Source organism: Elephantulus edwardii, unplaced genomic scaffold (genome assembly GCF_000299155.1).
Source record: "Elephantulus edwardii isolate Elephantulus edwardi_28Jun2011 unplaced genomic scaffold, EleEdw1.0 scaffold00019, whole genome shotgun sequence".
In the NCBI taxonomy this organism is placed as follows: Eukaryota; Metazoa; Chordata; class Mammalia; order Macroscelidea; family Macroscelididae; genus Elephantulus; species Elephantulus edwardii.
Window position 1 is genome coordinate 27,920,818 of NW_006399769.1, and position 22,350 is coordinate 27,943,167.

General features: G+C 41.9%; 1 protein-coding gene and 2 pseudogenes across 2 annotated transcripts in view; all 3 read right to left on the reverse strand.

Moving 5' to 3' along the window:
* Positions 1-18,459, reverse strand: part of SPAST (spastin) — an 84,530-nt gene extending 66,071 nt beyond the window's left edge. For both annotated transcript variants that reach the window (XM_006882367.1, XM_006882366.1), the window contains exon 1: positions 18,045-18,459. In XM_006882367.1, the coding sequence (XP_006882429.1) occupies positions 18,045-18,459 (415 nt within the window). The remainder of the gene's footprint in view (positions 1-18,044) is intronic.
* On the reverse strand, positions 7,788-8,452 carry LOC102851471 (annotated as a pseudogene).
* A 1,371-nt stretch (positions 18,460-19,830) lies between the features above and the next one.
* Positions 19,831-21,922, reverse strand: LOC102846188 (annotated as a pseudogene).
* Between the last annotated feature and the right edge of the window lie 428 nt (positions 21,923-22,350).

Sequence of the window (22,350 nt, forward strand, 5' to 3'; positions counted from 1 at the left end):
CTGTGCCCAGAAGAAGGTGCTGGGCCGCATAGCAATGAACCGTGGCTTGTGCTGATGATGCAGGGCCCAGTGGGGTAATGGGAACTTGACCTTGGAGTCATGGACCTGCTTGACTGCACACCAGTGGCAATTGTTGGCTGCAATCTTCTCCACCTTCATGATCTGGATGGAGTGGGCTGGCCTTGGCATGATGCCGAGTTCCCATGTCGCGATAGCACTGGGTGAGAGCACCCGTCCTAGTATATGTTGTGGGTCCCACTGCAGGAGTCTTAGCGCAGGCAGATGCCAAAGTTCTTTACATGCAAGGGTGACTTCTAGAACACCTGTCCACAGTATACAATCTCCCCAGATGATTTCTTCATCTTTTTCAGCCGTGACACAAAGTACCAGAAGTAGGACTTGGCAACAACATGGTTGGGGGCGAAGATGTGCATGTGGTCAAGCGGTGGTGTCCGACACCTGGGGGTGGGCAGCCAGCGCCCCATTACAGTGTACTCACGAAGTGTTTCCAAGGCCTTCATAGCGATCACTCTGCTCACCACGACCCACAAAAGCTATACTGAATTCTTGATAAAAGTATTAAGAAAATTAAAAGACATGGCAAAAAAATGTCTTATACAAACTCTTCTAACTAGAACATATAAAACTCAAACTTACTGCCATCAAGTTGGTTCTGACTGACAGCTAAACCTCCACTAAGTTACTGAGGTGGTAAATGACATGGGAGGAAACGTCCATCTTTGGCCCTTGGAGTTGCGGGGAGGTGCAGAAGGTAAGGGGACTTAACTGGTTAAATTCAAACTCGCTGCTGTTGAGTTGATGTGGGCTCACAGACCCCCTCTACTGGATTCTCAAGGTTGTAAATCCCACATCTTTCTCCTCTTGAGCTCCAGGGGATTCAAACTGCCAGAGATGCACAGCCTTTGGGTAGCAACACAACTCATTATGGACAACACTGTTAGAGTTCCTATTTCTGGTTAAATCTATTGCCAGAACTGAAAGCAAAAGTTGCTGGAGAACAGAGTAAAGCTTTCAAATGACTCACAAAAAAAAAAAAAAAAAAAAAAAGGATTAAAAAAAATCAGGCATGTCAAAAACAAGCCATCTAAAAAAAAAAAAAAAGAAGCAGCAGTCACATGTGTCACGGTGGCCATGATTCTGAGTATAAAGAAACTATTTTATGTACTGTAAATTCTAACCTCCATGATATTAATAAGAATTTCTAGCAGATATCTAAGGTATTACGGTAAAGGTAGAAATGACTGAAGTTGTTAAGGATATAATTTTACTTGAATCTGTAATCAACATTAATGCAAGCAGCAGTAAAGAAGCCAAAAGACATGTATTTGGCAAATCTGCCACCAAGGACCTCTTTAAATTGCTCAAGAGCACAGATGTCAGTTTAAAGACTAAGGTACCACCATGGTATTCATCACACCATGGTATTTTCAATTGCTTCATATTCATGTGAAAGTTGGACAATTGTGGCCTAGTGGCAAGAAGCTGCACTACAATCTCAGAGGTATGTGGTTCAAATCAACCAGATGCTCTGCTGGAAGAGGGGCAATCTCCTCCTTTACCAGTCAGATCCAATCTGACCAGATCCAATTTGACTGTACACACACAAAAAAAAGTAATAAAATTTTTTAAAAAAAGAAAGTTCGACAATCTTTGAACAGTCATGTTGGTTAAGAGTGTTGAATTATTTTTTTTTTAACTTAAGTTAAGTTATTGAATGCTAATTATATACTAGATAGTATTACAAATACTTGGGACACATCAGAGAGCAAACAGATCCCTACCCTCAAGGAGCTTACATTTTAGCATTTCCCACTTCACTTGCACACTGACCCAGGCAAGTCTGTGCCTCTCTATGCCTCAGCTGCCAAATGGGAGGAATATGCAGAATCAGCACAGACCATGGATGACATCCTTACTGTTCTGTAGACACCAAACAAGACCTTTACCCCTCGCCCTAGCCTATCTCTTAGGCAAGAAATAAGGCTGGATGTTGATTTTTAATAAGAGAGCACACTGGGGATAGGGGGTTGGAGCTGGAAGGGTTGTGCAGGGCTGATGATGGCTACACAAACTGTTGCTGCTGCTGCTGCTGCTGCTGTTTCTTGGTGGCTGCCTTGCTGGCTAGGTCCCTGACCTCTGTAGTTGCCAGTGCTGTCTCTTGCCTTTTCCTTGGCTTCCTTGGCAGTTTCAACAAGTGTCTTAGAAGGGGCTTCACCTTGTAGCTTGGCCAAGATGTATTCAAAACCCTACCTAGTCTTGGTCACATTTCTTTTAAATCGAGCCAGACCAAATTCCTGGACAGCTCTGGAGACACCAAACAAGCTAGAGGAGACCCAGTCTTCTCGGCGGATTTCGGTCTAACCACTGTTATCAGAGTTCACACAGTAAACACAGCGTTCCTCCACCACCATCAGCCAGGCATGGTTGAGGTGCCAGGTGAAGGTGGTCATGGTCTGAGTCTGTGGGTCCACAATAAGAGTCCTCAGGATATACACCAAGTGAGCAACACTGGCAGGAAACAATCGCTCAGCCCATTGCGGCATCCTGTTGGTATTGGTCAGGAGTCTCCGGGACAGGAGTTTCTGATCAGGGGTAACCTCCTGGTGCACTGTCTTCCATCAAGACCTGTTTGCTGTAGTTATTTGGGTACCGCTGCCAGAAGGCGGCGAACACTTGGTCCCAGGAACTCCGGAGCACGCTCTGGCCCGGGAAATATTTCACCATTGTCCCAGCCGGGTAGGGCTCAACACCCACGAAGCATTAGGAGTGCAGAGCCTGGGGGGCACGTGGAGGCCGGGCCAGAGCTCGGCGCCCGCCTGCCAGGCTCGCTCAATCACCACCTTACCATGCCCAAGCTTCCGCTGCCATGAGGAATGGTCAGGGGGTCGAGTATTGAATATTTTTTGAACTACCAAAAGAACAAATCTGACTTAGAGGAAGTGAAATGAGGGTGATCTTTAAATGGTTTAAAACTTCATCTCATATACTTTGGGCAAACTGTAGGGAGGTGTCAGTCTTTAGAAAAGAACATTATCCTTGGAAAAGGAGAGAGTAGGAAAAAGAGAAGAAGATCCTCACTGAGATTAACTAACTCCAACAATTATCTCCAATGAGATAACTACTCCAAAAACAAGTTTGAGTATAGCAAAGGACAGGGCAGCAGACTCTATGCTTTGCTGTTCAGAGAGTCACTATGAGTCATAATTGATTCAACCATTTCTAACAACAAGAAGGCAGGTCTTTCATAAAAGCAAAAGTGACATTAAGTAAACATTCAAAAAATAGGACACACATACACACAAAAATACAAACTTTTTTGGTAGCTAGCGTATTACACGCTGCCTAACAGGCCAGAGGATCAAATCTACCAATTGTTCTGAGGGAGAAGGGAGGGTAGTCTCTCCTCAAGGAGTTTTACAATCTCAAAAACCCTATAGAGGGTTCTTACGAGTCCTAACTTGGCAACAGTGGGTATTTTGTGTGTATACACACACATAAAATCTGTATTAATTTATAAACATCTCTATGACTTTATAAACATGTGTCAATATAATATAAATTTATTAATATATGCTGTTATTATTATGTGCCAGCAAGTCACCTGTGACTCATAGTAACTCTATGTATAATAGCTCTGAACCTTGCTCTATCCTAAGCCAGTCTCTGACAAACCTACCCTCACTGTATACACATATATGCATAAATGCATAACACATACAAACACACCCCCCCCTGTGTATAGTTTGCCACATGTTGTACCACCCAAAAGGCCATAAAACTCTGGCAGTTCCAATTCATCACTGGTTCCTCAGTAAAAAGATGGGCAACCTCCTCCAAATTAAGTTTTTCTGCCCCAGAAACTTGATGGAAATCATTCAGTGGGTGCCAACTTCACTGCTGTGAATTTGAGGTTTTTGTTTCGAGTAAAAACTCTTATACGTGTATATAGATTAAGATGTATGAGCACATGTAGAAATGTGTGTTGCTAGGTGTCATTAGGCTGATACATAATGGCCTTGAACATCTGAATCCTTGCCTTACCCTATGCCATTTTCACAATCTCTGCCATGCCCTACCTCTGCCATTGTTAAAATCACTCTCAATTCACCTCTCTTTTACTGACCCCTCTGCCATTCTCAGCATGATATCCTTTTCTTTTTTTTTTAACTTTTTTTCCCCCAAATTTTATCTTATTATTTCTGTGTGTGTACCATCAAATCAGATCTGACTGGTAAAGGAGGAGATTGTTCCTCCTTCTCCAGCAGAGCATCTGGGGGATTTGAACTGTGCATCTCTAGGATTGCAGTACAGCTTCTTGCCACTAGGCCACCAGAGCTTGATGATATCCTTTTCTAAGGACTAGCCCCATACTCTGTGGGCAACTGTCCTGCTAACACAGAGGTGGTTGCCTCTCTGGCAGTTGAAATCCACTGGTTTCAGGGGGGAAACCTGGTAAATCTACTGTATGATTTACAGACCCCAAAAAAAGCTGCTGGATGGTCAGCTACTAATCAGTTCTAGCTCAACAGCAATGAGAGTTAGTGAAAATATACACACACGTGCATGTGTGTGTGTGTGTGTGTGTGTGTGCGCGCGCGCGCACGCACGCGCCAAAAGGGAAAGCTGGGTTTAGAAGAGGCCATGGTACTGGGGACACCATAACCAAGGTCAGATGGATGTTAGGTTGAAAGCAAAGAGTACCAAAAAAATGTATGTCTATGTTTCACTGACTATGCAAAGGTATTTGACTGTGTAGATCACAAGTTGTGGCTAACCTTGAGAAGAATTGGGATTCCAGAACACTTGATTGTGCTCATGTGAAACCTCTATTTGGATCAGGAAGTAGTCCTCAAAACAGAGCAAGGAAACAATATATGATTCAAAATCAGGAAAGGAGTACATGACGAATGTGTCCTTTCTCCATGCCTTTTCATTGTATACATGGTACATATCGTTTGGGAGGCTGGACTTTATGAGGAGTAATGTGGCATGAGGACTGGAAGAAGACTCATCAACAACTTGTGTTATGCATATGTCACAGTTTCTTGCCACAACTGTGGAGAACCTGAGGTGTTTGCTGCAGAAGGTCCAGGCCTATAGTCTTCAATATGGACTAAAGCTCAACATGAAGAAAACAAAGATTCTCACCACTAGGTCAACTGGCAGCACCATGATAGACGGAAAACTGATTGAAATTTTTTACAATTTCAAATTGCTTGGTTCCACAATCAACTCTGGCACCAGTAGTCTAATTGTATTGGGAAAATCAGCTGTCAGGGACCTCTTTAGAGTGCTAAAAACCATGTCAATCTAGGGACTAAGGTAGCCTGACCCTGGCTATGGTCTTCGTCAGTTACTTGCTAAGCATTAGAGAGCTAGACAATGATTAAGGATAAGAGAAGAATTGACATCTTTGAGTTGTGGAAGTGGAGAGGAGTACTGAACATATCATGACTGATAAGAAAACGAACAGGTCTGTCCTGGACTAAGTGAAACTAAGTTGCTCCTTGGAGGCAAGGATTGTGAAGCTCCATGTCACATACTTTGTGCATGTTGCCAGGAGGGACCAGTCTTTGGAGCAGGACATCAAGCTTGGAAGGGTGGAGAGACAGTGCAGAAGAGGAAGACCCTGGATGGGATGGACTAACACAGTAACTAGGGTAGGTGTATTGGACTGGTGACACAATGGCATAAGACAACAACAAACTCAGGTGGTCTAGCAGTAAGAAGTTGATCTGCAATCCCAAAGTCACGTGCTTTAAATCCACCAGGTATTCTGCTGGAGAAGGATGTGCAATCTCCTTCCTTGAGATTTACTGCCTCTGAAAACCTGGGGGGATGGTTATGCATCAGTTTTGATTCAATGCCATACAATTGTGTGTATGTGTATATAAACATACATGTATACATACATTATGAAAAAAAATTAAAGGAATACCACAAGAAACAACATATGGCCTTAAGTCTATCCTACCTAAATTTAAAAGCCATAGGTTTGATGCACTGAACACTAATGATAGAACACTAAGTGAGTTATGACATGAGCTTAAAGTACAATCCATGAAGGTTCTTACAAAGACAGAGGTAGAAGGACCAAAATGGATGACAGAAGAGACTCTGAAAATTGCACTAAAGCATCAAGAAGCCAAACCAAAGGGAAGAAACAAAAAAGTGAAAATAAATAAACAAACAGATTTCAAAAGCCGTTTGAGAAGATAAAGCAAAGCAGCTTCTGGCTGCAACTTTTCATATTTATTCTTTTGGCATCCATGGGTCAGTTATTCAGTATTGTTCTCCAACACCAGCTCAAAGGCATCAATTCTTCTGCCATCCTTATTCACTGTCCAGTTTTCAGATGCATGGCAAGTAATGGGAAAAGACCATAGCCTCAATCAATCTTTAGCCTTCAAACTGACATTATTGTTCCTCAGTAATTTGAAGAGGTCCCAGACTATAGACTTTCCCAATGCTATATGTCTTCTGAAATCCTGACTACTAGTAACAAGGGTTGATCGTGTATCTAAGTAAGATGAAACTGTTGACAATTTAATCTTTTTTCCATCTATCATGTTACCTATTGGTCCAGTGGTGAGAAATTCTGATTTCTCATCATTGAAATATAATCCAGATTGAAAGCTATAATCTTTGACCTTCTGCATTCTACATACACAGAAGGAAATTGTGGTGGTCTGGTGGGTAAGGCGTTGCACTGTCAACCCATAAAAACATGATTTGAATCTAACTGCTGCTCCTCAGGAGAAAGATGGACAGTCTCCTCCCATGCAAGTTAAGCTGGAGGGTTAACTATGAGTTGGTTCTGATCTGACAATATGTAGCACTACCACACACATAAATAAAAAAATTATGTACCATATATAAGGATATACAGACACATACCATATGTGTGAATAGATGATGGATGTAGAAATTTTTTAAAAAAGTACTTTATTTCTGGTCTTAAAATGACAAATTCTTCAGGTTTACATTATACTGAGAAACTAGCTTTCTGTTTCATACAGTATATTTGGCCCTTATTGTCATTCCTACACATGGAACCACACCTACAGAACTTGCACCATGTGCCCAGGAGATCGCAGGCATGCTGCAGCAGCCCCACAAAACATGTGAGGTCAGGTTCTGATTAATTTAAGAACCACTAGTATCACTTCCTGTTCTCCTCCAAATATTATGAAGCGCATCATCAATTTTAAAGACCAGAGAACTGTTTATCTAAACGCTTCCTGCTTCTGCTACTGTTGAGTTTACTCTTTCCATTTCAATTTATTCACATAAAAAACCAGATACTCTAACAGTCTTCCAAAGATACTCAATAATTAAGACAAAGACACCACAAAATTATTTAACAACTTAAGAGGAAGAAAAAGGAACATGAAAATATATACAGACACCCGTTGGTATCCTGCAGGGAATTGGTTCCCAGACCCCAGAGGAGACCAAAATTCTCACATGTGCAATTCCAGTCTATGAAAATCACATAGTATTTGCATATATTTATGTATATTCTCCTTTACTTTAAATCACTTCTAGATTAATTATGTAAAACAATGCTAAGTTTACACTCCTTCGCCTTTGAAGAAATGGTTTTTTGTTGGTTTGGTGGTTTGTTTTTTTACTGTATCACTGCAAATTTTATTCAGAAACCCATCTTTGTGGCTTTTTAAAAAAAATTCCCATTATGAACTGGTTTTGTCAATCAACAACAACACTTTCCAGCAGACATATGGTAAAAATGGCATGGCTCAGAATCATCCAGATCTCTCCCGATCTCTGGATCGCCTCCTATCATGTTCCCGGCCACCTCCTCCACGACCACGGTCTCTCGACCAGGACCTACATTCACCAGACAGGGATGGAGATCTATGCTTCTTACGACGTTGGCATCCAACTCCCAACACAATTCTCTAGAAATGGACTTCAAATGCAGGAAGTTGCTAAAGCCTCCTTGTGTACACTCTCCCATTTCATACTGACAACAGGCTTCTCTAAAGTCAGTGACAGGGGAGAGCTCTGCATGAATTGGTTGTCCATTAAACCAGTGGTTATTTAAGTCAGTCACAGCCTTTTCTGCTTCTTCTGAAACTTGACATAGACACTTTCAACTAGATGGTCTCCAAGGTTATCACAGACGTCCATCTCTTCAACTTCTCCATACTTTTCCTCAATTTCTGTCAAAACTTCCTCACAAAATTCATCATAGTGTTCCTGCATGTCCACATTGCCCACCAACGTGCATAGTGCAAACCATCAGCAGACTGGGAAAAGTTTTGAGGGATATGGTCTGGCTAAAGGTCAGTTTCTTGTGTAACGGCAAGCATTTGTCTCCATGATGGCATGCTCTAATTCTGAAATAAAATGAACAGTTGACTTTGTCTTTCTCAGTGCTGAAAATGGAGGCCAAGCACTCCGCCATTTCCGACCATCAGAAGCTGACACTTGAAGGAATGTTTTGGCAATTTCTATTTCCCCAAATATTTTTCACTCAAGATTGGCTGAATCCTCAAATTTAAAACTTGATGATATGGAGGGTCAATTGCACACTTATTAATCACACAAAAACTGTCACACTGGAGAAGTAAGTTTTTTTAATTTTACAAGTAACACCTAGAACACAAAATTGTACTTATTAAGTAGAATCTAATAGATGTTTATACAACACCATGTATTTTAAGATTTAAAATGTAACGTCTCTTTTGATTAAATACTGCCCTCAAGTTGGCTCTAATTCACAGCTATCTGTCATCAGGTAATCAGGTAAGAGCTGGAAATCCTTACAAGTAGACGGCACATCTTTCTTCTGCATAGCACTTGGTAGATTCAAATCGCCAACCTAATATTTAAATAGGGAGTTCTGGCAGCCTGGTGGTAAGGAGCTGTGCTGTCAACCCAAAAGCATGAGTTTCAAATCCACCAGCTACTCTATGAGAGAAATATGGGCAATCTCCTTTCATGCAAGCTAGAGGGTCAGGTATGATTCAGTTCTAACTCCAGGGCATATAACAACAACACTTAACTTTGTTCATTAACAACAACATGAGCTGAGGACTAATAGCTGACAACCCTTCACCTCGAGGGTTTTCAGAGGTAGTAAATAGCACTAAAGACATTGCCCAGCTGGTAGATTTGAACTGCATGCCTGCGGGTTAAGAGTGCAACTCCTTACCACCAGAGCTCCCCAATATTTAGTTAGGTAAACAGAATGTGCAGTACTTATCTTCTCTATTTAAAAAGAGTTTGTCTTCAATGAAATAAAAGTTTTCATAAAAATTCAGAACAAAAGTGTGGTATTCAAGAGAAGAGATGGAATACATAACAGTTACCATATAAACCACATCTAAAAGCTTGTTGTTGTTTGTTGTTATGTGCTGTCTAGTCGCTTGCGACTCATAGCGACCCTATGTACAACAGCCCTAAACCCTGCTCTATCCTGTGCCAATCTCACTGCCTCTGACACATCCATCCCGATTACCCCAGTCACTGAATCAATCCACCTCATAGAGGGTCTTCCCCTCCTGCGCTGTCCCTCCACTCTGCCCAGCATGATGTCCCTCTCCAAAGACCTGTCTCTCCTTACAACATGTCCAAAGTATGTCAGGCGAAGCCCCAGAATCCTTGCCTCCAAGGAGCAGCCTGGTTTAACCCTCTCTAGGATGAATCTATTTGTTTTCTTGGCAGTCCATGGTACATTCAATACTCTTCTCCAGCACCACAGCTCAAAGGCGTCAATTCTCCTTCTATCCTCCCTAGTCATTGTCCAACTCTCTGATGCATAACAAGTGATTGCAAAAACCATGGCCTGTTTCAGGAGCACCTTAGTTTCCAGAGAGACACCGTTGCTCTTGAGTACTTTAGAGAGGTCCCTAACTGCAGACTTTCCCATCGCAATACAGTTTTTTGATTTCCTGGCTACTGGTGCCAAGAGTGTTGACCGTAGAGCCGAGCAAACTGAAGCTGTGAAGCTACTTTATTAAAATGAGATTTAATTTGTTTTTTATCATTTCCAGGTGTTGGTGGTGTTGTTATATGCAGTCTGTCAAGTTGCCTGAGACTCATAGTGACCCTATGCACAGCAGCCCTAAACCCTGCTCTGTCCTGTGCCAATCTTATTGTCTCTGACACACCTACCCCCATTACTCCAGTCACCGAATCAATCCATCTCATCAAGGGTCTTCCTCTCCTGCGCTATCCCTCCACCCTCTGAAGCATGATGTCCCTCTCCAAGGACCGGTCTGGCCTTTCAACATGTCCAAAGTATGTCAGATGATGCTTCAGAACCCTTGCCTCCAAGGAGCAGCCTGGTTTTACCCTCTTCAGGACAAAGCTTTCATTTTCTTAGCAGTCCATGGTATATTCAACACTCTTCTCCAGCACCACAGCTCAAAGACATCAATTCTCCTTCTATCCTCCCTAGTCCTTGTCCAGCTCTCTGATGCATAACAAATGACAGCAAAGACCATGGCCTGTATCAGATGCACCTTAGACTCCAGAGTGACACCATTGCTCTTTAGTACTTTGGCGAGGTCCCTAACTGCAGACATTCCCATCGCAATCCATCTTTTAATTTCTTGGCTGCTAATGCCAAGAGTGTTGCCAAGCAAACTAAAGCTGTGAACAATCTCAATCTCTTTACCATCCATCCTGATGCTGCCAATTGGCACAGTGGTGAGAATCTTTGTCTTCCTAATATTGAGCCTCAATCCATATTGAAGGTTGTAGTCCTTGACTTTCTGTAGCAAGCTCTTCAGGTCCTCCTCAGTCTCAACAAGCGGGGTTGTGTCATCTGCGTAACACAGACTGCTGATGAATCTTCCACCAATCCTGATGCCACACTTCTTGTTTTGTAATTCCAAGGGGGAATTCTGGCATCCTAGTCCATAGCGAACTATACTACAAAACCACAGACTACATCTCTCTAGTAGTTCAAATCCATCAGCTGCTCTGTGGAAGAAAGATGAGTAGTCTCCTCCTGAGCAATTAACAGTTTTGGAAACTCTCTACAGCATAGCTATAAATTAGAACCAACTAGGTAGCAATAAGAAGTAAGACTATGGACTGAAAGGTGTTCGTGAGGCAGTGTGTTATAAACTGCACTCCTAACCAGAAGTCAGTAATTCCTCTCCATGGGAGAAAGACAGCTAGTCTCCTACAACAGAGAATTATAGAGTCTGGATAGAGCGTTGCTAGGAGACTGAACTGACTGGACAACAATGGATTAGTATAATCTCAAGTAGCCCCCTTCACCTTTGTGGCTTTCAAGACACTCAGCACAAAATAAAGCTGAAAATTAGGGCATGATGTTGGTATTAGTTGCTGTGGAGTCTATTTCGACTTAGAGAACCCAAGTGAGAGAAAAACTGCCCCATAGAGCTTTCTTGGCTGTAATCTTCACCAGAGCACTAGTCAGGTCTCTCTCCCCACAGAGCAGCTGATAAATACTGGTTATAGAACTCAAAGTTCTATCATAACTTATTCTGATGTCTACATTTAAAAAAAGTTTCTATGAATACAAACATCACTAGTGAAAACAGAGAGAAGTCTTTATAGAACATAATCATATTTAAAATATTAATGTGACAAAATAAGTTAAAAAAATTTTAAGACATTTTAAGAAGTACATTGCAAATTGGACTGAGGATAGGGTTGGGAAGGGGAGGAAAGAGAATGTGCAACAATGTATAAATAAAAAAACTAAAGAGAAGCAGTGGGGGGAAGTCATGAACATGAAAGCACAGTGTCCATCCTATGCCTTTGGGCTGTAGTATACGTCTTAGAGAAGGTGAGATCAGGGCGCTCCATGGAAGCAAAGATGGTGAGCCTTCATCTCACCTACTCTGGTCATGTTATTAGGAAGAGCCAGGCCTTGGAGAAGGCCAACATGCTTGGAAAGGTGGAAGGTCAGTTTAAGAAAAAGGAAGATCCTCAACAAGATAAGACTGCCACAATGACTGCAAAAATGGGCTCAAGTATATTAGAGATGGTGAAGATGGCACGGGATAAGGCATAAAGTCGCTCTGAGTCAGTCAACTTGATGGCACATTAACAACATCATTGTTCAGGAACTGCCTTTCCAGTCCATCCTTATTAATTTTCTAGCCTTCTTCCCCTCTCGTAACAATATTAGAATAAATTTCTTTATGTGTAAGCTTACTTTAGCTTTTTTAAAAAATTATGGTTTTTAATTGTAATTTTAGTGAAAGTTTACAAGTGTATTCTTATAATCGTTCATGCACATTTTGTTGGATAACAATGATTATATTACCCATATTATTTGATTATCCATTCATTCCATTTGTCTTTCTCTTCATCTATATTAGTTCTTTCTTTCACTCACTGCCATTAAATCACAGAAGAGACTCATAGCTAACCCTCAAGGGGCTCTGCCTAGGCGGTAAGTCATACAGGAGGAAGACTGCTATTCTTCTCTTGAAGAGCCTTAGATGGATTCAAGCTGTCGGTGACATACGACCTTTGGGTTGGAAGGGCAACTTTCTATTGACTACACCACCAGAATTCCTGAGGAATTTATTATTTATTCATTAATTTTCTACACTACCCCCTTGCCGTCTTTGGTAACTGTACCAGTATGATTCACTGTGTGCAAAATTGTTAGCTTTTTATAATACTGGTCTTATACAAGATTTGTCTTTTTACCAGATGCTCTGCTAAAGAAGGAGAGGCAATCTTTTCCTGTACCAGTCAGATCCGATTTGACGGTACACACACACAAAAATAATAAAATTAAAAACCAACAACAACAAAAGATTTGTCTTTTTTAAGATTGAATCATTTCACTCAGTATAATGTCTTCTAAATACATCCTTCATTGTGGATTACACTCAACATCAAGAAAACAAAAATCCTCACCACTGGGTCAACAGGCAACATCATTACAGAGGGAGAAAATATTTAAATTGTCAAAAATTTTATTTTACTTAGATCCACAATCAACACCCTTTATATCAGTAGTCAAATCAAAAGATGTATTGCACTGAGAAAATATGATATCAATAATCTCTCCAACATGCTTAAGAGAAATGATATCCGTTTGGGTTTTGGATTTTTATTTTTTCTTTTTAGGAGTTTAAAAACTAAGGTGCACTTAGTCCAGGCCATGATCTTTTTCATAATCTGCTGTCCATCAGAAGCAGCTCTGATTTAGTAGTAAGAAGTTGTGCTGTAATCCCAAAGGCATGTAGCTTAAAACTATCAGTAGCTCTGTGGGAGAAGTCTGAACCGTCTTTTCATTCAATCTATTGTCTAAGGAGGTCATAAAAATTAACCTGCTGGAGGGTCAGCTATAGGTTGGTTCTTGATAATATACAAAACAACAACATGTATCTGAAAGCTGAACAATGAATAAGAATGACAGAAGAAGAATCAATGTCACTGAGTTGTGATGTTGGAGAAGAGTCTATGGACTGCCAAAATAAAAAAACAACAACAAGTATGTCATGGAGAATGTGGTACCAGAATGCTCCTGAGAGGCAAGGATGCTGAAGCTTCATCATATACTCTGGGCATGATGTGAGGAGAGGCCTGTCCTTGGAAAGATATATCATGCTTAGAAAGATAGAGAGCCGGAGAAAGACCAAAATACTTTCAACAAGTTGAACTGATACAGTGATTGTTATCAATGGATTCAAGTACAGCAGAAATGATGATGCTATGGGATAGGGCAAGGTTCAGATGTTATTCATAGGGTTGCTACGAGTGTAGTTGACTCAATGGCACCAAACAACAACAGATTCATCAGGATTGTTTTAGAATACCTACATTTATTTTTCTTGATTGTGGCTGTCAACCTTGTTCATCTCTCATCATCAAGTATTAACTAAAAGTTCCTCAAAATTCCCAGCATTGTCTTTTTTTTTTTTTTTTTACTTTTTATTGTATTATTTTTACATGTACCGTCAAATCAGATCTGACTGGTACAGGAGGAGATTGCCCCCTCCTTCTCCAGCAGAGCATCTGGTGGATTTGAACTGCATACCTCTGGGATTGCAGTGCAGGCATCTTGCCACTAGGCCACCAGAGCTCCCTCCCAGCATTGTCTTTTGTCTAGAAGAACTGACAATGGTACATGAGGGCACTAGGCTGTGAATGTCTCTTAGAAAAGGCCACAGGGGGTGGGACTAGCATAGACCCTCATAGCCCTGGAGCCAAAAGCAGATAAAGAGCCCCCAGTTCAGCCCCATGGTGCATCTAGAACCACACCAGCAGCAAGAGGTTCATTTAGTTGTTGCTGACTCACAGACAGACAGTTGCAGTATTGAGAATGGGGTTTATTAGTGAAGTTAGTTGGAAAGCGAAGAAGGCAAAGAATATCTCACAATATAAGTCCAGGTTTAGTAAAAAGTCTTACTTCAGTTCAGCAAAACATTCAAGCCTCTGGTTTCCTTAATCATCCAACAAGGTTTCATTCAGAGCAGTTTGGGTTTTTAAATTTTTAATTTTTTTTTTCCTTTCTCATTGTGTACTGTCAAATTAGATCCGACTGGCACAGGAGGAGATTGCCCCTCCTTCTCCAGCAGAGCACCTGGTGGATTCTAACCAGATGCCTTTGAGATTGCAGTGCAGTTTCTTACTACTAAGCCACAAGAGCTCCCTTCAGAGCAGTTTTAAGTCAGCTTCTCCTTCAAGCATCCAGCAAGAACAGCAAAACCTTTATCTGTGGCCAGCACAAATATGAGAAGCCTCAGGTCACACCTTGCTACAGTTTCCCTACAGCAATGCCACAGCCTCTCCACCATCGTCACCAGGGTCTTATTCTCACCAAGGTTTTGCCTGTCTTAAGTTTTGTCTGCCACAGGTCTTGCTACTCACTGTGGGAAGCACTCTCTTTCTTGTGCAAGAACCACAGCTGTTGATAGTTTGTCTTGTGTCAGCAGCCAAGGTAGCTGGAGATCAGAGGGGGTTTAACGTAATGGCTAAAAAAAAGCCAACTTTTAGGCTAACACCACACTTCCTTAATAGAGCAATTAAATAATTCACTCTTAAAACACATTCCTTCTATCCTAAAATACCTAGATTAGTAAGTTTCAGAAAACCCCACTGCAATAAAATAAAATATTGTCATAAAACAGTACATCTCTAAGAGATCATGTTGTCCTTCTGTACCATAGAGTCAGAACCAACCAACATGGGGGGTTGGAGGGGAGTTCAGAGGCAGTTAATTGCATGGGAGGAGACTGCCCATCCTTCCCTACCCAGCTCCCCCCACCCCCAGCTGGTGGCCTCACTCAAAACAAACCACATGCCTTGGGGATTGGACCCTTATTAATCCTATTAATAGGGGATAGCACCCCTATTAATCCTTCCCAAGAGATCCTTGGATGTTCGTCAAATGTAAGGAAAAAAAATTCCTTTTGTAAATATATAGTATTTTTATTTAAAATGTAACTCCCTCGTAGTTTTGTTTTGAAGTATTCATATTTATTGAATCTGATGTGATATAATCTGAAATTTCTAAATTCCAAATATATTGTCCTTTTAAAATATCTGATCCATTACTTTTCAGCACCAAGAGGCTTGGTAACAACTAGATGTTGAGCTGACAATGAAAATGACGTCCAAAAGAAGAACGAACTGGGGAGGAGGGTAGAGAAAACAATGCAACAATGAATGAATGAAAACCCAAAATCTCTGTAAATGTTCATTAAAACTAATAAAATTTAATAATAATAAAAAAAGATTACGAAAAAAAAGAAAATGACGTCCATACTCAACTGGCACTTGTAATAACAAGTCCTTCGCAGCTTCTGTTATGTTCTCAGGAGACGGCCTACTGCCCTCCTTTCTGTACAAATCGACTGGTGATGCCAAGAGTAAGTAGCAATAAAGTAGTGTACCTTAACTAGAGAGATTTCTTAGTGAGACAATCTAGACTCATTCCCTGTTCCTCCACATACTTATCCTATCCCAACATATTTTCATGAAATGATGCACCTGGGCAGTAAACTTCCGCTGCTTGGCAGCCAGACTGCACTTCACCTACCTCACCCAGCTCTGCCACTGCCCACAAGTCACCTGTGTCTTCATCTTTGAACTCTCTTAATCTTCACTTTGTGATTACATTCCAAGACTCAGACAAATACCTATCAACTTCTTTCCCTATGATAGTCTTGGTGGTACAGTGGTTAAAATAACTGGCTGCTAATGTCAAAGCTGGTATTTCAAACCCAACCCACCAGCTCAGGAGAAAAGGTGAGGGAGTAGTTATTCCACTAACTAGTTAGTGCTTTGAAAACGCTAAAGGACAGCTGTACTTTGTTAAGTGCATTGTTTTAAGTTGGAACTAATTCAATGGCAATAGATTTGGGTCTTTCCCTATATCCTACTGTTCACTCCTAGGCCCCACCATAAATAAACCAGTTTCTGTACAACTAAGATCTTAACAATTTCTCGGGTTGGTAATGTACAGACATGACAAACTGCAGAGGGCTCCTTTTCATAATGGATAACACAAGTTATTTAATTGAGGCATGGTTACAAAGATTAATTTCTTTGGGAGTTAGAGAGGAAGTAAGATCTCTGCATACTAGGGATAGAAATGAAAGGAGAGAATTTTAAAATGCAGTATCACTTATTCTAACCATTGTTTATGATCTTCCATCACTAGCTATTAATATTGTTTTAGAAGAGCCTACCTTAACCACTAGAAACTTAGTTTCTTCATCTGTAAAATGCTGATATTAACCGTACTTTCACCTCACAGTGTTATTCCAAAGATTAAGATAGCACATACAAACCTAACTGCAGTTTCAGTCATGCTCTACAAATTGGATAAAAAAAAAAGTGAGCTTAAAGAAATCTGAGACTTAGTTAATGGATTAAAGTGTGTCTTCCCCAAAATATGGGTGCTATAAATTCTAACCTCTTTTATCTACATCCCATTTGGGAATGGTTTGTTATGTTAATGAGACAGAGAGTAGGATATCTTAAATCAATCTTCTCTGAGACATTTAAGAGATTAGCCAAGCAAGGCAAAGGGCGATGGGGAAAGACTAATGCCAAATCATATGGGAATCTCCCAAAAATCAAGAAACAGATGCTCAAAAGACAAGAACTTTCTTTCAAATTGAACAGAAAAAGCCTCTTGTTCAAGTTGGTGCCCTGGATTCAGACTTGCAGCCTCCTGAACTGTGAGAAATTTATTAATGTCATCCACTTGTGTTATGTGCTATAGCACCAGTAGCTAACCAAGATAAGATAGTGGTGTATGATCCTCGCTTCCATAAAGTTATATTGGAAAATAGCATGTGAAAGTTTATCCTATTCATTCATCTACCATTTCAGATTAGAAACTTAAACCACCTCAAAATACTGGCTAAACAGAAAAACAAAGCAACCAGAAGCAAAGTATTTATATTAAAATACAACTTTCCTGGAAAATACTTAGGAGTCATTATATTGATAAAATGTCATCCAACTTTCAAAGTAATGCAAATAAAACCGTAATCGCATGCAGCTGTTCCTTTCAAAATTAAGTAACCGTTTGTTTTGGTTGGTGTTTTTTTAATTTTCTTTCTTCACTTTTCCGCCCTGACACACATTTTTTTTTCCCACTAAAAGCCTGTAACAAGGTACAATTTCTTCGACATCAAAACCTTCTGGAAACCTGGCTCTGACGGCGTCGCACACTGTTTGCAGTGCTAGAAAGGATCCGTGTGGTCACTCTAGGACAACTGTCAGTGTCATCGGCACGTCTGTGTGTCTCACAAAGTAAGGGGGGGCGGGGTGAGAGGAAACTGGTGTCGGAAACAAAGTGGATGACTGGTGTGTCCTCACAGGGCAGGCGACTAAGAGACAACAGTCAAGGATAGGGAGTTTGATTTGGGGACGACTAACAGACAACAGTCAAAGATAGGGAGTTTGATTTGGGGGCCAGCACTCTCCTGGGGCAAATCAATTTTCAGGGCTGCAGGAAAGGGACTCAGGTGTTACCTTCCATCTGCGACCCCACCCGCTTTCTTCCCGGTGCATTCCCGTCCCCGAGTCCTCAATACCTTTCTCGTCCTCATCGATGCGCAGGGCGATGGAGATGTACTCGAAGGCCTGCTTGTGGAAGTCTCGGACACGGTCGGCCTCCCCGCCGGGTCCCGGGGCCGGGGGCGAGGCCGGGGCTGGCGCCGGCGCGGCCCGGGAGCTCCTCTTGGCGGCCATGAGGGCGCGGGAGAAGCGCTGGCAGAGCCACACGAAGAGGAGCCCCAGATGGAAGGCAACCAAGCGCAGCAGCGCGAAGCCCACGATCAGCGGATAGGAGAAGTAGTACAGGTTCCGTTTATGCGGCGACCGGGGCGAAGGGGCCGGCCCGGCTGCGGAAGGGGCGGGGGCCAGGCAGGGGGGCGGAGGCCTGGAAGGCACCGCGCTGCTGGGGCCGCCGCAGCCTTTCTTCTTCCCTCGTCCGCCCGGAGAATTCATTCACAGCACCCACTGCCGCCGCCGCCATAACCCGCCTCCCGCAGACCGACGGCGACCAAGCGACAGCGGCGGCCACTGCGACGGTCACAGCCCCCCGCGCGCCCGCCGGTCCCCGGAGCTCCGCACCTCCACGCGGTGCTCGCCGGCCCCGCCCCTTTCTCCTTCCTCGGCAAGGAGCGCAACCCTTCTGAAGACGGTCGGAGACTAGCCCTTGCTCCAGCCCCTCCCTCTCTCTGTCCCCTCAGCCGCCTGGTAGTGCAGCGCTGCGGCCTCGTGCACGCGCACGTCTCCCGTGCCTTTCTCCGGCCCACGCGCGCGCACGTCGCTGTCTTTGTTGACCTGGGCTCCCTTAGTGCGCGTGTGCGGCGCCCGCGACGCAGCCTATTCCCAGCGGAACTGCAGTTCCCAGCATGCACTTCGGACCCTGCTGGTCCGGCGGGACTCTTCCGACCCTGCATGGTCCGCTGGCCGCGGTGCACCTGGGAACACCTTCCCGGCAGGGAATTTTGGCTGTACGCCTAGCTCTGGGTCGCCCAGCTACCCAGGACTCTTAGCGCTCAGTGTCATCGTTTTCTTGTGTTTCTTTCATTATTTTCTATTAACTCAACTCTTCAGCAAAGGGTGATTTCTCCGAGTTACATCTAAGAAGCAGTGTATACCAATGTGGGATTTGGAATTATGAAAGGAAAGGAACAGTAATAATTAAAAGCAAATTTGAGGTCAACCAAAACAAAAATGATAGCTCAGCTGAATGTAGTCCTGAATCCAGACGTTTAAATTTCTAAAATGTTTAGATACCTAATCTGAAGATTTAATTTGTTTAAAAAGAAAATTCTTATTTATCTACAATTTACGGAGGAATTCAGTTTTTGGTTTTGGTTTTTTTTTTCGTTTTTTTTTTTTATCCTGCACAGGCCTTATTCCTTTCGGGAAATACTTAGTTTCCCTCCATTCCTGTGAACTACAGTGGGCTATAACTCCCAGATCATAGAAGCGGAAACCCTTGGCCAATCAGACTTCCGTGGGAACTGTAAATCTTGAGTAAAAACGAACTGGCACGGAAAGGACTCGGAATTAAGCACTCTCAAGGACCTTCTATATACTTAGAGCTGCTTGGATTCATGATTATTTGATTATATAACCTATATGATAAATTATATTCTTTCTGCCTCCCTTTTTAGTTCATCTCGCTCTCTCCCTTTACATCTCCATTGATCTTGGATTTTTTTTTTTTTTTTTTGCTGAGTGTAGTGTACTTTATTGATGGTACCTGACAAGATAGGCTCTCCAAGCCCGTCGCCTTTCTCAGGGGGATTTGATGGAAACTTGTGTCAAGGATATGATTGCGGGGGATGGTGGTCTAAGGCCCTCTTACTCTTTGGAGGCCATGTGAACCATCAGGTCAACCACCCAGTTGCTGTAGCCAAATTCGTTGTCATACCAGGAAAGGAGTTTGACAAAGTGGTCATTCAGAGCAATACCAGCCCCAGCATCAAATGTGGGAGAGTGAGTGTCACAAAGTCACAGGAGACAACCTGGTCTTCTGTGTATCCCAGGATGCCCTTGAGGGGCACTTCTGATGACCTTTACTACTTTCTTGATGTCATCATATTTGGCTACTTTCTGTAGAGGGTAGATAAGGTCCACAACTGACACATGGGGGGTAAAGATACAGAAAGCTATGCCATTAAGTTTCCCATTCTGTTCAGGGATGACCTTGCCCAATGGCCTTGGCAGTGCCAGTAGATGCAGGGATGATGTTCTGGGCAGCTCCACGGCCATGAACACAACAGCTTTCCAGAGGGGCCATCCACAGTCTTGTGGCAGTGATGACATGGACTGTGGTCATTAATCCCTCTACAATGCCGAAGTTGTCATGGATGACCTTGGCCAGGGGAGCCAAGCACTTGGTGGTGCAGGAGGCATACTTTTCATGGTTCACACCCATCACAAACATGGGGGCATCGGCAGAAGGAGCAGAGATGATTACCCATTTGGTACCACCCTTCAGGTGAGCCCCAGCCTTTTCCAAGGTTGTGAAGACACCTGTGGACTCCACAACATACTCAGCATCATCACCCACTTGATGTTGTCAAGATCTCACTCCTGGAAGATAGTGATGACTTTCCCATTGATGACCAGCTTCCCATTCTGCCTTGACAGTGCTGTTGAACTTGCCATGGGTGGAAACATATTGGAATATATAGACCATATAGTTAAGGTCAATGAAGTGATCAATGATGGCGACAACATTCACTTTGCCAGAGCTAAAAGCAGCCCTCATGACCAGTCGCCCAATGCGGCCATTACTCCGACATTCACTATCATGTCTCAGGGATGCAGCTGAGGCTGCATGAGACCAGAGGGCAATCTGGATCGACGAGGAGCAGAGAGCCTGATCTTTCAATTATTTCCCCTTAATTTTTTTTACTTGAGTAAAAATTGTTTAGAATTGTTTCTTGTTGCCAAAAACTAAGAAATCCTAAACGATACAAGCTTTACATTGTTTACACGGTAGCATTTACATACAAATGCCTCATACTTACTAGTTGTCTTACAGGAACAAATATTAATTCCTCTGTAAAATGGGAATAAGAACTAAACTACAGGATAAATACTACACTTAAATCCAGCCTAGTATTTGCAACATAAAAAGACTCCATAAACATTATTTCTGCCTCTACACCTGCAATATCATTTGAAATTTTAAACTCTATTGAGATTGAAATTTTCAGTATCAGTTATTCACTGGGTTTCTGTGAGTCATAGTTGACTTGATAGCACATAACATATCCACTTTTACTATTCCCTAGAATTATATTCCAATCTTAAATCCATTTTCTGAGTTAACACCCTAATTTGTCAAGAAAAATAAGGCCTTGGCATCACTCTGGCTTTATAATCAAGCTGGGCTGAAGATTCTAACATTTTTAACCATTTAATCTGCTGTGTGACAGTCTCCTATTTTTTAGATTGGAAGAACTTCCAGGACACTTAATCTTAAATGGAATCTAGACTAGTTTGATTAACAGTAAAAGAGTAACTCTGTACTGTCCTAACTCGGAATATGACATTTGGTCACTGTATCATTTAACCCATTAATTTGTATACCAGAGCACCCAATATAAAATAACTTAGGGGTTTTTTCATTGTTTCCCTCTGCTTGTCTTCTAAAAAACTTCAAGTCTTCAGCTTGAGAGATGTTAGCTTATTTGATATAGAAAGCAAAGAAAGACTTCTATTTCATTAAAGTAGAATAAAATCACACACTTAGAACTAAAGAGATGACAGATTTTTAAAAATTTTATATCAGTTTGCAAAGATGACAGATTTTTTTTTTTAAAAAAGCAGAAAATACAAAACAAACAAAAGAAAGGGATGCAGTAAAAGAGGGGAGGAACAGAGTAGCTTTTACCGGATTAATATATTGTGGCTGCATTACCAACTGATCATTTTCCTTCATTGAGGCCAATATACGTATAAACACGTATAATTTATCTAAGGTGTACTAAAGAGGCTCTGGTAAAGGATCAGCTTTGAGTTGGTTTCTACTCAACTGTATGCAACAACAACAACAACAATATATATAAAACACACAGGATGTGTCAGGCAAAGAAGAAGGTATCATGATTATAATACAAAACGAAACTGATTTTATAGCCTAATGCAGTGGTTGAAAAATCTACAGCAGCAAGTACTGTCAGACATATAGGAGATCCCTGTGTGGTGTTGCACTTAAGAATATGTATATTGTATGAAAACAATCTGGAACAAGGGGTACATTGAGGGGAGGGCTGGGGAGAGAGAAGGGAAGGGAGGAAGAAAATGTGCAACAATGAAAAGAAAAACATTTTTGCTATTTAAAAAAAACTTAGGCCATAAAAATAATTT